Below are 17,281 nucleotides of genomic sequence, written 5' to 3' on the forward strand. Positions count from 1 at the left end.
TTCGCTGAAACAAGCTCTCTGACAACAACACGTCGTAAACCACACAACCATCCCCCTTTTTTTGCTGTCAGATCGTTGTACAAATGTGTCTTCCTCTCTTAAATAACACCCAGAGGCTGTTATTTTCACTTTTCACATTTAAGAGATTTTTAATGATCTGTTACAAGTGTGGGTTTTAATTTCATTATTTTTTCTTTATTGCATTATCAAATACTGTGCTGTCTCCCCCCTTAGTGCCTTGCTCTTTAGTAATATTTGACTGGCGCGTGTATTATCTAGCTTGAAACACTTCATTATCTTTAATAAGCCATTTCAGTGTTGGATAATAGAGGCTGAACGGTCCAGCGGTTTCAGTTCAGGTGGATTTGGCTCGGTCTCCGTCTCAAACGGCTTCAGTAAAACACAGCAGCGCTTGTTTTGGTTGTTGTTGTTTTTTTACAGCAGATATAGAATTTGCATTAATCACAACTCTAAATATGTTAATAAATAATGTGACTCACGCTGAAGCCATTTTGAGAAAATGAACATGACTCAAGTGCTCTCAATCTGGCTTGTACAAATCTCAGAGAACTGATAAGAAAACCAATGCAAATCTGGACCCACGAATCAAATCATTGGACTTTTACTGCTTCTCTTACGTTATTTAAAGATGATGTCACTCGTGTTATCTCTGCAAGGTGACAAAAGTTGTGGGTAGTCTTGAGAGCTCATGTTTTTGTCTTCAGATTCAAGTGGAAGTTGAGGAAGAAGAGGAGCAGATACATATGTCTTTATGTCTGTCAAATTCTGTGATCAGTGCCACTTGTATTAGAATAACGTGAATGAAAGTTGGTCTCATATATATACTATATATATGTATGTATATATATATATATATTTATATATATATGTGTATATGTATATATATATACTGTATATATTATTATTATTATTTAAAAAAAAAAATGTATCCAGATAAAACCATTGAGATCGAAATCTGTTTTACAAAGTTTGACCTGGCCAAAAGGTCAGCAGCACACGTCACAGCAGATTGAGGAGACTCATTTTGACAAAAACAATAAATGAGCAGTGTATAAAGTTGAGGTAACAGTAATGAAATAAAAACACAGGTACTGTTTACTGCTTCCCCGCTGAGCTGAGCTAAAACTAAATGCAAATTGGTGAAGTATTCCTTTAAGAACAGCCCGTGTGTGTGTGTGTACGTTCACTCAGAGAAGGCCATTGAGATTTAACATACATTTCACAGTGATGAGTGAGTCGACAACAGCCAGTAACAAATCACAGGGCACATAGATAAACAGTGTTTCGAGGACAGTAAACATTTGGTTGAAACACTCGTACACAACACATCGCCTGAATCTGTTGCATTAGAACTCTGTCTGTGAGTTTAGGTCTTGTGTGTGTATATGGCACTCAAGCATGTCTTGAATAAACCTCGCGTAAAAGACCCTTTTAAAAACACAGATTTTTACCAATAAAAATCCACTCCAGTTTTAAGAAAGCCAGGGTCATGCTATTGTTAAAGTGTAAGGGTAGGTCACACTAAATACCAAGGTTATTATAGTTAACCAAAACTAATGCAGTAACAAAAACTAAAATTGAAAAAACATTTTCACTAACTGGAATAAAAATAAAAACTACTATTCTTAGTGAAAATGTACTTATTTTTTTCGTCTTTGTAAATGAATTTCATAAATACTTCATTTTTGGAAGTTTTATTTTTTTATCTGCCAGCAATTTTGAAAGGTTGTATTTGAGACAGCCCTTTCATTCATGATAAAAATGGTTTTAATGTGTTTTTCTTTACAATGTGGGGCCATAAGGCTATGACCGTTCAACACAACATTCGTTTTGTAGTTAATTGGGTTGAGTTGGTTCATCTAAGTGAATCAAACCTCTTTTATTGGATTTGTTGGTTAATTTTGCTCATGTTTTGCCTCAGACTGAGCTCCGGAGACTCCTGGCTCATAAACAATGTGATGTGTCTTATGAGGGTTATTTATTATTATTATAATTTATGTTGTTGTGTTCATGTGTGTCTGGTATAGTCTGGTGGCTGTATCCTTTACACTAACTGCATCCAACCTCAGCAGTATGATGCACATTTTGCTCTTCAGGTTACTTTCTTGTAGGCTGTTACTCCGTATTACAAAAATACTAACGCTAAAACTAATTAAAAACAAATGGGCAAACCTGCTCTAAGAACTAATTAAAACAAACAGAAAAAGAAATAAAAACTAAAACTGATGAAAAACTATTAAAAAAATGATTATAACCTTGCAATTGACTTAATACTTAACCTGTAGAAGCTGGGTTTGTTTTTGGTTGCTTTTGGAATGATTTGTTTCTTTAAAGCATACATTATTGAGAAACAATTATACTGTATAGTTCATTGCCAAAACAGCAAATCTAATGGTGCTGTAAATGAAGAGGGATGGAGAAGGAATAACCCAATTTGCCAGAGAGCTCTGGCAGGAGTCAGCGTGTATCATGGAGTGAGTCAGAGAAGGGTTTGATTTGCAAAGTAATGAAATCAGTCAACACTGTTAATGTGTGTGTGTGTGTGGATCCGTCTTTGACTTGTCAGTCTCAGTTACATTCACACGTTCTCAGTCTCTAAAGCTGCCCTCAGTTTCCTGCTGCCGCTCTTCCCTCTGCTCGGACACTCATCGTGCGTCACTGGTGCGGTGAATTAGTTTGTTATTACTGCTTTTTTTTTTACCCACTCCGGCTGCCAAAACCTGGTCCTAGTGAGGCAGAACCGCATTCCTGAAGGGATAGGTTAAGGTTTGGGGCTAAGATTTGAATTATGGTTTAGTTAAGATAAGGGATAGGCATTAAGTGCTTGTGGTTAAAGTTAGGGGTAACACTTTATTTAGACCAAGGGTGACAAACGTAGGGCCCGCGGTCCAGAACTGGCCCACCAAAGGGTCCAATCCGGCCCGCAGCATGAATTTGTGAAAATTTCACATTATAATAAAAATAATAATAACACTACATTTTATTTATAGGTGATTATCAGGACACTCAAGTTCACCATACACAGTATAAAGACAGTTAAAATGCAAATGTAAAATAAAATACAAGAAACCACATAAAAACACAACAATTCCATATTTTTCAGTTGCAGATACCTTCTTTTGTGCCTTTGCAGATCCACTGGGATCCGTAATTTGTAATGCACATGTGAATTTAAGCACACTATTGTTGAAGGTGCACTTAATATGTTTTGTTAAAAGATACTTCACTACATGTAAAACAATAAAACAAAGGGAAACATTTGGAGTTCTTGTTGTTTAAAGGTTATTTTACTGGTCTGGCCCACTTGAGATCAAATTGCGCTGTATGTGGCCCGTGAACTAAAATAAGTTTGACACCCCTGGTTTAGACTGTCCAAATGAATGGAAGTCAATGCAGTGTCCAAAGAACAATAGCTTTGTGTGTGTTCGTGTGTGTGTGTTTGCATGTGTGTGTGTGTAACCCCAGCGTTGCTCAGTAGTGGCAGGCCTGTCAGAAGTACTTAAGGCAGACAAAGCTCAGAGCCCGAGGCTGTGGCTTCACCAGCATGCAAATTATGGCTGAGCACAGTCAGTCACAGGTTCTTACCTGTGCGCACACACACACACACGCACACACACACACACACACACACACACACACACACACACACACACACACACACACACACACACACACACACAGAAGAGCTGTCACTGTGACTGTGACTTGACACAATGTGTAGCCGCAGACAAGTGGCATATGTTACTGTACGTTTCTCAACAGCATGGAAAATGTCATCGGTTAAACTATCCTGTTTTGTCCTGTATAATTTAGGACAAACCATGTCATTCCACACACACACACACGGACACACTAACATACACACTTATGAATGTAGGAACTGATAGCATGTTGACAGATGAGAGATGTAACAGGTGTTTAAATATTTGTCCCAGGCCGTTTTTTGGTCTGAAAGCAACTGTCTCAAGGTTAGACTGTATGTTTCAATACACAAAAGATTAACTCTAGATGAAGACGGATACTGTATATGGAACTATTTTGGAATTTGTTGGTGTCCCCGTGTGACTTGTTCTGTAGAGTTCCCTCTTTTTTCTCTGGCTCATCTTTCTGAGTCCAAATAAGAAAGGAGATAAAAGTACACACATGTACATTGTTACGTTACTGTTTTGGTCAAAATTATTATTTGTAACCGGTCTTCTATATCTAATCTAAGATTTATTATGACGTCTGCTGCTGACCTCTTGGCCAGGTCAATCTCAATGGGTTTTTACCTGGTTAAATAAAGGTTAAATAGAATAAAATAATATAACATGCTTTTGTAATATATATACTGCACACACACACACACACATACTGTATATACGTATATATATAAATCATGTGTATGACCTTCATTTTTGCTCACTCTCTCTCTATTCTCGTTTCATTTCAGCACCTGCTTATATAATTCACTGTGGGAATTCTTATTGCTGGATACTTATCCTCTGCTGAATCTCGAAAAACCACCCCTCAACCATCATACTTTCATCCCCACAGCGATGACTACACACTACTCCAACCTGTCAGAACTAATTAATCTGAAGAAGTGAACTGTCAGTGACACCTTGCCACTCTCTGTGTGACTGTCTCTCTCTCTCCAGGCCTGAAGACTTACCTGATCTCTGGCAGGAAGGTGGAGCCTCACTTGCACTGTAACTGCTCACAGTCGGGCTCTGCAGGACCAGAGCATGCAGAAGCATTGTGTCCCACGGCCAGAGTGCACACTCCTGATGGAGCCCCTCCAGCCTGCACCGTGGTCCCTGACAGCACCAAGGTGAGCGTGTGTAAAGTGTCTGAAGCATATCAAGGGGCAATTTGTTATAGTAGCCGTAAGAACCACCACACATCATAGCAAACCACACATTCACAAAAGAGGAAAGGAAAGGAAGGAAATCATCTTCTCCAAACTCCACACAGAAAGGTCCCAGGCCGGGAATCAAACTCAGCACCCTCTTGCTGTGAGGCAACAGTGCTAACCACTACTAATCGCTGTGCCACCGTGCCAAAGATGAATAATATTTATAGTGGATTGTTCAGTAGGACAATAGAGGCAGGTACAAATGAGTCATTGAAACTGTTTTTCAGTTCAGTTTATTTGGGCAGGTGGAATCTATGCCCAGACAATAGCAACATGAGCTCAGAAAAAAGGGCGATAGCCCTGGATGGATCTGAATCTTATACTTTATTAATCCCCTTAGGGAAATTATTTCTCTGCATTTGACCCATCCTAGAATTAGGAGCAGTGGGCTGCCACACTAAGTAGCAGCCAGGGAGCAATGGGGGTTGGGTACCTTGCTCAGGGGTACCATGAGACCTTTTGACCTGGTGGGAATGTGAACCGGCGACCCTTCGGTTGCAAGCCAAGTTCCCTTTCCACTTGGCCACAGGCCACCCGTCGGGTAGATGACCCTCAGGTTTCTGCAAGCAATGAGTTTTTGTACAGTAGATGGAGGTCATCTAGTGTAGTGTAGTCTAGTGTAGTGTAGTTTAAGCAGATTAAACAGAAGGTACTGATAGATTCACTAAAACAGCAATAAAACATTTATCATTCAAGGTTTGTCAACTTTACCACAAGTGCATGAAAATTAAGGCATTTTAAGGCAAATGAACCCAAACGCTTTAAAATGCATGTGCACTACAATAAGCACTTTAACAGAAACACTTTCACACAAGTCACACGTGACATTTTGAGCAACTTGAAACTTCCTGCGCCGCCTTGGCACATGACATATTTTATACTATCTGTGGTGTGTCTTTGATGGCTGGAGTACAGCTTATGCTAATTGTCCTTTTTCTGTTAGTGTTGCTGTTAGTGACACACAAAAAAAATTGTACTTAAGTGTTTTATCTTGTCTCTATCAACCTTGGGACTACAGATGTAAATGAGCCACTGGTATATTTATATGTAAATGTTCATTAATGTCCCTCTTAAATAAATCAGCAAACCTTGCAGCAAAAGAAAAAAGACAAAAGAAGAGAATTTGTATGACAAAAAAAAAGAGAAACATCAGCCTCGTACATTGATGAGCTAAGTATATTTCTGGGATCATTTTTCATCGCACATCTCCAGTTTTCTGCCTGAGGGAGCAAACTGGGCTGCACGTTCTGCTGCAGCCTCGTTGATGTTCAGTTTTCTCCGCTCTTTTGTTTACGTGGGTGTCGTGTGCACGGGCATGTGAGAGAGACATTATTTCATCCATGTCTTTCCCTCTTGATTCCAGTACACCTGTGTTCATGCCATGTATGTTGTATGTTGACCAGTTACAGGATCCTGATTCTGGATCTGCAGATCAACTATAATCGTTTAAATTGCTGTAATGTTCAGAATTTGCATGACTTTTTTCTTGTGAGAGAGAACGCATTTGAAACTCAGCAAAAAAAAAACAAAAAACTCCAATGAAGCACAAAAGGACACAGTAATAAGCAAATAATAGCGCAAAACAGTGACTTCTTACTGTTGTTCTCCCCGACAGGCTGTCGACATCATAACTTTCCACCCACTATGTCAATCTTAGCTCTGCCTTCAAGGGAAATTTCTCATTTGCTTTGAAATTGTACCACTAGGTCAAGTACTTTCAAGATAATTGTCCTCAAAACCATGCAGCGCTGTAAGTTATCATCACCCCAATTATTCTTCCTTTCTCTCTACACACCTGTCACCATAATCCCTGCACAGATCATTCACGTGTCTGCCAGGGCAGGTGGAAAAGCGGGAAGGGATGTTGTAGCTTTTGAAAGGAGCAAGAGGATGGATGATGATGATAATGATGATGATGATGATGATGAGAGGCAGGAGAATCGTCAGGGGTGGTGGCGGCGGCGGGGGGGCTTACTCAGTATGGATAATGAGCAAACTCAAGCAGAGAGCCTGGAAGACTTCCTGCCTACGAGTGCATGACTCCTCTGTTTACGTCGTCTCACATAAATACAGACGTGGCTCACACTGCAGGATCACATTCTAACATCTCGGCAACATTTGACTCTGTGTGAGGTTATGAATGTTTTTGAATTAAATGAAGCGCACACACTCGGCCACTTTACAAAGCAAATATCTAATCAGCCAATCACATGGCAGTAACTTAGTGGCATTTAGGCATGTAGACGAAGTTCTGTCTATGTCTGTCTGGACATTTTTGCTTCTTTTACCTATAATGAAAATGTTGTGTGAGTAAGTGCTTTTGCCCCTTTTTCTGGAATAACTTCCACAATTTTGAATGAAGAAAAGCAAAAAGTTATATTAAAACCCCCCCAAAAACACTGTAGTTGTACAGGATGCCAGATTTTGCTTGTTAAATTGAACATTTGAACAGAATATTTAAAATAACATTTGTTTGAGTCTTTGTCTCAATGTGCAAAAACAGGTGAAAACCTGGAAACTATTTACAGACGTTTTTCCAGCTCTCTCTTCTCTGGCGAGAAAGACGCTGATTTTCCGGCTTCCTGCAGCAACGCAACTGAAATTACCGTAATAACCATAACAATACCGTAATGTTGGTTTTGACGTGCAACTTTGCAGCTTTTCGGAAACCGTATGTGAATTTTCCGATAGCACAAACCGTCGTATAATCACAGTAATGCAAAGTGCACTTGTGCAAACGTGTCGTCTGCGATACGCTCGCTGTTAAAGGGATTTAAGTGACTTGGAATGTGGCATGGTTCGTTCAGATGAGAACGTTTTCGAAGTGATAGAAAGGTAAGAGTCAGTCAAATTACCACTGGTCACAACCAAGGTATGCAGATTAGTCTATTTCTGAAGGCAAAGCTCATAAAACTTTGAAGCCTATGGGCTACAGCAGCAGACGACCACACTTAGTGCCATTTAATAAATGTACCTAATAAAGTGGCAGTGGACGCACACACACACACTCTCCATTCTGTTGGACCAAATCAAGTCCTTGACCTTTCGACAATACTTCTATGGCTCTTGTTTACACCAGATCTTTCTTAGGTTTCCTCAGCGACTCCTGAACGTCTTGTTTAGCCGCATGTGTTGTGTCATCGCTCAGGACTCCTGTTTTTAGTTGCTGCTATCTTGTTGTCGTGTTTTTCCCCCCAGCTCGTGTGCTCTCCTTGATCTGTATCTCTCGGTTTAATCATTCTCTTTCTTCCCTTCCTTCCCTTCCTTCCCTCCATATGCTGCATCTTCCTCCCATATGGCTGTACCCCACCCCACCTCACACCTAAATCTCCCCCCTGCAGTCCCCCTGCCTGCCCTGCAGTGTATTACCAGTGGAGGAGCAGGTTTTGGAGGAAGAAGCAGTGCTCAATGGCTGCCATGACGACCACAAGACCAACAGCAGCAAGGTGAGGCTGATGTTGTCACCTGTGCCAAACAAATAAGACTTCTGTCAGTGCCTCTGTCTAGTGTAATATACTGTATTTTATCAGTATCAGTATTATAATATTTGCCCAAATTTTCTTGCAAAAGGACACAGACTCTTAAGTTTTATTTTATATTCCCATTACTTTACATTATTGCCCATCATCACTTTTTTGGCGGGGAATTTCAGGACTTTTTTTTCTCCCCTCTTCTCCTCAGGACTTGTCCCATCTGAAATGTTCCCCAGTGGTCTCTGCGGGACGCTCGCCCAACGCTCTGAACGGCCTGCTCACTCCTCGGCTGGAGGCCCTGAACAACAGCCAAACGTCCCTGTGTGAGATGCTGCAGGAGAAGGAGAAGAAGACGTGGAGCGGAGGAGCCATGGGCATGGACCACTCGGCGCTTATCCCTTTACGCTCCAAGAACTTCAGGGAGAGGAGCGACGCCCACTTTGTAGACGTCATCAAAGAGGACAGGTGAGAGTGACGGAAGAACAGCGGTACGAACCAAATCACAAATGTGTGTTATCGCCTTTTTTGTTAAGTGTGTGTAATTTCTACTGACTTCCTCTGTGCCTGTGACAGCCTTATGAAGGACTATTTTTATAGACCTCCTATAAACAAGCTGAGCATCACCTTCCTGGAGAGGAGCCTGGAGTCTGCATACCGGATAAGCTTCCAGGAGGAGGTGTGTGTGTGTGTGTGTGTGTGTGAGAGAGAGAGAGAGAGACACAATGATGCCTGTATGCCTGACTGTGTAATGAAGATGCACGTTCACTTTTGGTTTCATGCGCTGTCTGACTTTGGTCCAACTATTATTTAGAGTTTTTCAAACCAGTGTCCTCCCATGATCCCCGACATCCCACCCCTGTTGTCTTCATATGTGAGCATATCTTCATTTATTTATTTTTGTTGTTGTTGTTGTTGTTGTTTTTAGTCAGTTTGTGTTTACCTGCATGGCTGGTTATTCTCAAGGAAACCTTTTAAAAAGTGTGTTAAGACCAGACTGGTCAAGACTGCGGCAAAGAGAAACCACTGCAGGATATTCAAGGTGTTGTTGTATTAGGTTGTGATGCCCTCTGCTGGTTAAACCTCAGAAGTGTCATTTTCAGTCTCATGGTTGCAACTTTTGTCTTAGTCCCTGACTTAAAAGTAGGTTTAACTTATTGTAATTAATATAAATCATTTCATCATTGCAGTAATTCACTTGTTTAGTAGTGCAGGCTGTGATAGTGTCTCCAGTTTCCATTAGCCATCTGTGTTTGTTTTTCCTCACCAGGTGGAGACTCGAGCAACAGTGCAGACTTTGGCCAGTCCAACGTTCAGTTCTTTCCTGGACATGTTGCTGTGCTGTTCAGTGTTTCTGGCTCTCTCACTGGCTTGTTTCCTTCAACCACTTGTCACCCAGCAGAGTCTGTCCATACCAGCACTCTCTCTGACGGCGACAGCCGCCTTACTGGAGTCTCTGGCTCTGCTGTTTTCTATACGGTGAGATACTGGATGCAGGGGACCTTAAACTAGATCCTGCCTCTTAGATGAAGTGAGGTACTTAATTATTTTTCTCAATTATTTTCAAAATTCATATGACATGATGTCACGCAGTCTGTTTGCGACGCTACAACATGCCAGTATTAACACTGTGGCACATCTGACACCAAAGTTTCCATGAATTCATCTAAAAGAATGAAGACTTGGGAACTTTAAAGACTATTTTAATTATTCTGTGTTTTTTGATCCAGTTATTCTTCCTTGTCTCTCAGTTTTGGACAACATAGTTGAGTTTTTTACCTTTCATTATAGGGTACAAATTTATTTGACCACCACCCAAATTAACAGCATTGGTACTTATCAAAATAATTGCTTATGTTTCTGTCATGGTTAATACACCGGTATGTAGAGGCTCTTTAACCGAAATGATATTTTTAATGCTAAAATATAATTATTATTGTTATCCATGCATTTTCAAATGTACTGTTTTACAGAAAAACACAAAAAAATAGTCAAATATAGTTATTTACTTGCATTCCTGAATGCTGGATTCATTTCTGACCTCTCATAGAAGCTCAGTGAGCCGGCTCAAATTTAGGTGTAAAAAGGTGATTTCAGTTTGTTATTTGTCAAATAAATAGTTAAAGCAATTTCTAATTTTTATGACAGGTGGCCTAATAATGTATGCACTTTAAACCGCCCCAAAGGTGAAAACAACTTGACCAGTGTCTCCAAGTACTATGACCTTTAAGCCTTGGCTACAGAGGATAGGAGATCTGAAAGGAAAACCTGTGACATGGATACTCAGTTTATGAGCAAAGAAACCTCAGACAGAAAGTAACATTGATAAGAAAAGTAAAGCAAAAAATGTCCCGACATTTGTACCTTGTTTGGTTGATGCTGTGACCCACATTCATTACTTCAGCACTTATATGGAATCAATTAATGATTCAAAGTAGCATCAGGCTGCTGTCAAACACATATTAGAGAGTTAACCGAGTTCAGAGTGATCTTGATCAACGACGGCTGCCTGTGTTTCCTCTGCAGTATGGCTTTCTACCGCAATAGCACGCTGAGTTGCACACGGGTGCTGATGAGGGCGATCTCTGGCTGGATCGCTCGTCACTGCGTGGGAGCAGTCCTGGTGTCTGTGCCTGCTGTGGTCGTCTTCTCCCATGTCACCTGTGACATGCATCTGTCCATCCAGGTTGACTTTCTGTTTTTTTCTCCTCCTTAATAAGGCGAAATTGTGGTATTTATGTGTAATCTGCAAACTCGAAAGCAGAGCTGTTTTCTCATGAATTGTATTCAAAGTGGTGTGTGTTTTGTCGGTGTAGTTTAACATTGCTCAGTGGTGTTTTGTTTTGTTTTACACTAATGAATCTTTCTGTCTGCGTCTCATTTTACACAGCTCACCATGTTCATCTGCTGTGCTGTCATCATAGCCATTATACAGTATTGTAACTTCTGCCAGCTCAGCTACTGGATGCGTTCATCTCTAGCAACATTGGTGGGAGTAGGACTACTTGTTTTGCTCTTCTGCTCCCCCTGCAGGTACGCCATGCCGGTTTATTGTAAAGGCATGAATGAGTGTAATGATAATTGGTTGTCCATCTCATTAAAAAAAAAAAAGAGAAGAAGATACAATTAAATTATGTGTTGATTAATAGAGATAATGCAGTGATACTGTTCCCCTCCCTTTTCAAGATACGAGCTGAGGTGTGTGCTTGTATCTGGATTGTTGCATTAACATGTGTTTCATCTCTTCCAGAGCTGCCAAGAGTCCGTTTTTCTGGTATGTTTAATAATTATTACATTTCATTGCTATGACATTGCTATGACACTCACTCACTCATCTTCGTGGAGGCTGAAAGGCGGGGTCACACCCTGGACAGGCCGCCAGGCCATCACAGGGACACATAGAGAAAGACAAACATCCACTCTCGCACGCACACCTACGGTCAATTAGGAGTGTCCAGTTTACCTAATCCCCATATTTTGGACTGTGTAACCCAGAGAAAACCTGCGCACACGGGGAGAACATGCAAACTCCATGCAGAAAGGCCGCAATAACACTATTACTGTCATAATTCCATCCTAGTCACTTTACTTTCTATGTCGAAAATGCAATTTTGAATGATGCCTTCATTATAGAGAGGACAAAGTCAAGCATAGGGAGGTTTATGGTTAGCGTGCCATGCTTCAAGTCACTGGGGTGCTCATAGTGTCCTCCTTGTTTTTGAAGGCTCATTTCAGAAGAAAAAAATGTTTATTGTAACCTTCTGTTTTCTGCTTCTTTCACCCTTTTGTCTGTCTGTCCGTCCCTCTCCTTGCTCCAGGTCTAACCTGCAGACCAACAGCAGTAACAGTTCAAGTGTCATGTCTGACAGTTCAGTAGAGCCTGACCCACACGTCGACCTTCAGGATCTGCTGGGCCCTGAGGCCTGCGTGGCTTTTTTTCTCCTCTTACTCCTGGTCTGGTTCCTTAACCGTGAATTTGAGGTTAGCTACCGCCTGCATTACCATGGCAACGTGGAGGCTGATCAACACCGCATCAAGATCCAGAATATGAGGGACCAGGCCGACTGGCTGCTTCGCAATATCATCCCCATCCATGTAGCTGAGCAGCTGAAGGTCACCCAGAGCTACTCCAAGAACCACGACAATGTCGGCGTCATATTTGCCAGCATCGTAAACTTCAGTGAGTTTTATGAGGAAAGCTACGAGGGAGGCAAGGAGTGCTACCGTGTGCTCAACGAGCTAATTGGAGACTTTGATGAGCTGTTACGTAAGCCCGCCTTCACAAACATTGAAAAGATCAAGACCATTGGAGCGACGTACATGGCAGCATCGGGTCTCAATACGCAGCAGTGTGCGGACGCGGCACATCCTCACGCTCACCTCCGTGCACTTTTTGAATTTGCCCTAGAGATGATGCACGTCGTCGACGACTTCAACAAGAACATGCTGGGGTTTGGCTTCAAGCTTCGCATCGGATTCAACCATGGTCCCCTCACAGCAGGGGTCATTGGCACGACTAAGCTTCTGTATGACATCTGGGGCGACACAGTCAACATCGCCAGTCGCATGGATACAACAGGCGTGGAGTGTCGCGTCCAGGTCAGCGAGGAGAGCTACTGTGTGCTCAGTGGCATGGAGTATGAGTTTGATTACCGCGGCACTGTTAATGTCAAAGGTAAAGGTCAGATGAAGACCTTCCTTTATCCTAAGAGCAGTGACAGTGGCCCCGTGCCGCAGTACCAACTCTCAGTCTCACCAGAGATCCGGGCACAAGTCGATGGCAGCATCGGCCGCTCGCCCACCGACGAAATTGCCAACATGGTGCCCACAACCGGCATGACTGCATGCGTTACCAGCACGATGGTGCCCAGTGCCAGCTCTGGTTCCTCCACAACCACGGGCCTTAGTCATGTGAAAGAAGCAGACAACCGTGAAAGACGCCCCTCTGCAGAGATTTTTCACGGCGGACGATCTCTGTCTCACAGCGGCCTGACATCTATACCTGCAGATAACAAACAGCTCGTCATCTCACCCTCAGCCCGGCAAAATACAGCACACAAGAAGAACCATCGTGAGGACGACAGCGATGCCAGAGAGTTGACCAGACTTTAAGTATTTGCTGCAGTAGAATGTCTTACCCTTTAAGCTCTTGTTCCTGCCAGTTGGCATTTTGTAGAATTGCTTTACTTTTGGTACCGTCAAACTGGCTTCTTCTCTCCATCAGCCGAGTGGTAAATTGCTATTTAGTGTTAATCGTATTTGCTGATGTTATCACAGGGAGGTGCTGGGTGGCCCACAATCACAGAGGAACAGAGAGGAAATGGGAAGGTGTGACATCAGACACTAAATATTGTCTTTTCTGCTACTGATGCCAACGTCTCCCAATAACTTACTTGATTATCTTAACACCTTTAATCTCTGTCAGTTCTTTCATAAGTCTTTTAAGTGCCTTTAGAATAGAATAATGCGTAGCCTAAGCATTTTTTGAGTAAAGGGAAGAATAGCATCAAGGGAAAATTGTAAATTATAAAACTTTTTTTGCGGAAAAAACGCTTCGCTGTTTGTTACAATTTTACTTTGTAAACTGTGTTTTGCTATGATGTTTTGCCTTTCAGCAAAGAGCTCAGAACGCTGACCTTACACATGGGAATGGAATCAGTGTGTGTGGAGTTCACTCACTCAAGATATGTATTAGTAAAATCTGCACTAAAATGCAGCAGAGCCCGTTTCAACCCCCCCGATCTTCGCGAAAGCCCGAAAACTCATCATGAAAAGCCAAGTCGAGACCAGTGGATGCAGGCGATGAGGCCCAGGCTGTGTGTTGTGTGAGTGTATTTGCATGCATACACTGTGTTTGTGTGTGTGTGTGTGTTTGTACGTCAAGACTGTGCTTGGTTTATAATAAGGAGAGGTGCCTATGAGTTACTTGGCTGACTCAGTGAAGCTGCAGGATGACAAACACTTCAGGAACGCAGTGGACACCAAAAAACAATTGCTGACGAGGCAGCTTTTTCCTCCAGCCTTGGTTCAGATCTTTGTATTTGCCTCAGTTTGGAGGCACGATGGTCTCGCGTTCTTGCAACAACAGCATTGTAGATGAGGATAACTTCTTACCAGTGTTTGGGCCCACTCCTGTGAACCCCAAGGTTTGTTTTTCAGTGGTGATGCGTGGAGTTGAGTGGACCCACCGATGTACCTGTGGTGTCTCAAAAAGAGAAAACAGCAGCCCAGGTTTGCTGGATTACACTGTGCGTTAGTTAGTTGATGGAGCGTTTAGGACATGGATAATCAAAAGTGGAACGTTGCAACACGAAAAACTAAGCGTGTTATTGTAATCGTTGTGACTCAAAACTTGAAATGTTCACGTGAAGCTGATGTGAAAATGAATCTGTTGGACTCACTCTGCTGGCTGCATTAGCTGCTTCAGTCTCGCTACGGCATGAAACTTAATGTGCTCGCACTGAAAAAGATCAGTGCACCAAATGTAGTATTATTATTATTATTTTTTTTTTACTTCACTGAATTCATGTTGTGTTAAATCAGACTGGTTAAGTTTCACACGTTACATTTTCTCGCTGATTTTTTAGCAAAAAGTATTGTGTGCTCAGAGGCAAAAAAAAAAAATAATAATGACATCATCCAGTGACAAGATTTATTTTTGACAATAAAATATGAATAGCACATTAAGAACCTCATTTTTTAAAATGATTTTGTCTTACTCGTTACATTAAGTACTAATGAATATTGCAGAAAGATGTATTCAACATTTAATATTAGAATATTTGAATTTATTTGCTGTCTGTGTGAAATTACGGTAGCTTGTGCCTTTTCACTTTTCAGTGTTGCATCTAATTTAGGTTCATATCTGCAAACGCTTTAATTTCTTGAAAAGCCTTTGTTATGGAGATGTTTACTGTTGTGCATAAAGGTAATAATATTTGAGCTGTGCCTTTTCTTACAATATAAAATTGATGTAAATGTCCCAAAACATATTATACATTAGCTGGCCTTATTGCAGTTTTATTTTTCTGTGAATGGCTCGCCATTTTGTACTATATTTATTTCTCAGATGGAATAGCCGTTGTTATAAATGCAATAATAAGAGCTAAACCTCACTCATTTGATAGGGGAAGGGGTTTTTTCGCTTATGAGCACACAACTCTTGAACCAGTTAAAACTTTGTTTTACTACAGTCAAGGGATACTTTGAATTGTTATTCTTGTTAATAAATAAAGGGATTTTCTTTATCGACGTTATTCTACTTGTGAGGATAAGTGCATAAGCTACATTTCTTACGCCTTCTGTTCAATCTTCTCTTGATTAGTGTTCTTTATGGCAAACAGGGACATTAGGATAACTCACTTTTTTTTATTTACTTGTTATAAAACGGAGCTCACCTGTTGATTTGGTTGGATGTTTTCAGATGAAAGTGACATTTTCAACCAGAAGAATGGGACACACTTGGAAAAATTTGATGCCAAAGAGTGTCATTACAATCTCATGAATTTCCCGTGCATCATGTCTTAATTTGAGGGTTGTGGCGCGCTCGTACAGGAAAGGTAATTTATATATTCACTGTCAAAACACATTTGCACAATGCACTCACTTTCTATGTACAGTATGCCTTTATATTGTATAGTATCTGAGCATTTTCTATGATTTATATAAGCGCATGTATTAGGGTCATAAATAGTCTAAAGAACTGGGTCGTTTTAAAAATGTTGAAAATAACATTTCAGTATTCTGTTAGCCTGCATGTGTGTAAAGCTGTCCGAGTGTTTGTAAAAGTGTGTGGTTGTGTGTTTTGAAAGGGATGCCCTAATCTTAACAGGAATGTGGCGTAAACATTTTAGTCGACCTTGTCATCTCGACAGATGACATGCTAGTACAGTAAGGGTTGAATCAATATCGATCACTCAAACTGGCCAAATACAATAGAATAAAGCACTACAGGATATCTGCAGTAGGTGGTATCTCGCCAGCCTTCTACAGGCAGTTTCATTGAAATGTTGCTTTCTCTGGAAATGTTTTTGTATATAGCACGCTAATAGTTATGCAGGTAAAAGTTAAAATGTAATAAAATCAGTTGCTGGGAAATGCTGTCTGGTTGAATTTATAGCCTGTACACTTTATAGATAGATGTGTTTATCAGTAACAAAGAATATGTTCTCAAATTATGGTTTTAATTAGCCACAAATGTAGTTTTGCTTCACACAATTATGATTTCTTTTAATTTTTTTTTTTGTTCTGTATTGTATAATATATTTCCCTATTGAAAATTTGATATGGAATGTCAGTAATTAGAAATATGGTACAGTATTTTTTTATTCGTATTACAATTTTAAACCGAGGGGAAATCTGAAAAATACATTTGGAGCACATAATCCATGTTTGAATAGGTTTTCTGTTGCAGGAAGTAGATTACTTGGAACTGAGTTTAAACAATTTGAAATATTGTTATTGTTTTGATTTTACAGTATTTTATGGTTTTTAAAAAAAACACCTTCTTTTTACTATGTTTATGTACTATGTACATACTATACACCAACGTATGGAAGCCCATTTCCACCACATGTAAAAAATAATGCATACTCTAGTCATAATTAGAAATGTTAAGTCCGAATTTTGAGATAATATCCCATAATTATGAGATGCTAAGACATTACTATGAGATGCTAAGTCACAATTTTGAGAAAATACCCCACAATTATGAGACACTATTTCATAATAATGAGATAGTAAGTCATCATTTTGAGAAAATACCCCATAATTATGAGATGCTATGTCATAATGAGATACTATTTCTAAATTACAACTGAACTTAACAACTTAACTTAAATTATGAAATGCTATCGCATAATTACTACTTAATATCTCATAATTATGACTTACT

At 40.5% G+C, this 17,281-nt stretch overlaps 1 protein-coding gene across 4 annotated transcripts in view; it reads left to right on the forward strand.

Annotated features, from left to right (window-relative positions):
- LOC131475180 (adenylate cyclase type 9-like) overlaps positions 1-16,485 on the forward strand; it is a 36,825-nt gene extending 20,340 nt beyond the window's left edge. For 3 of the 4 annotated variants that reach the window (XM_058653097.1, XM_058653099.1, XM_058653098.1), the window contains exons 3-12: positions 4,662-4,834; positions 8,260-8,364; positions 8,600-8,856; positions 8,965-9,067; positions 9,203-9,262; positions 9,659-9,867; positions 10,915-11,074; positions 11,279-11,421; positions 11,639-11,662; positions 12,207-16,485. In XM_058653097.1, coding sequence (XP_058509080.1) covers positions 4,662-4,834; positions 8,260-8,364; positions 8,600-8,856; positions 8,965-9,067; positions 9,203-9,262; positions 9,659-9,867; positions 10,915-11,074; positions 11,279-11,421; positions 11,639-11,662; positions 12,207-13,500 — 2,528 coding nt within the window. In that variant the 3' untranslated portion in view covers positions 13,501-16,485. The remainder of the gene's footprint in view (positions 1-4,661; positions 4,835-8,259; positions 8,365-8,599; positions 8,857-8,964; positions 9,068-9,202; positions 9,263-9,658; positions 9,868-10,914; positions 11,075-11,278; positions 11,422-11,638; positions 11,663-12,206) is intronic. The other variant, XM_058653100.1, reaches the window with a different exon arrangement.
- The last annotated feature ends 796 nt before the right edge of the window (positions 16,486-17,281 follow it).

Source organism: Solea solea, chromosome 16 (assembly GCF_958295425.1).
Source record: "Solea solea chromosome 16, fSolSol10.1, whole genome shotgun sequence".
Taxonomy (NCBI): Eukaryota; Metazoa; Chordata; class Actinopteri; order Pleuronectiformes; family Soleidae; genus Solea; species Solea solea.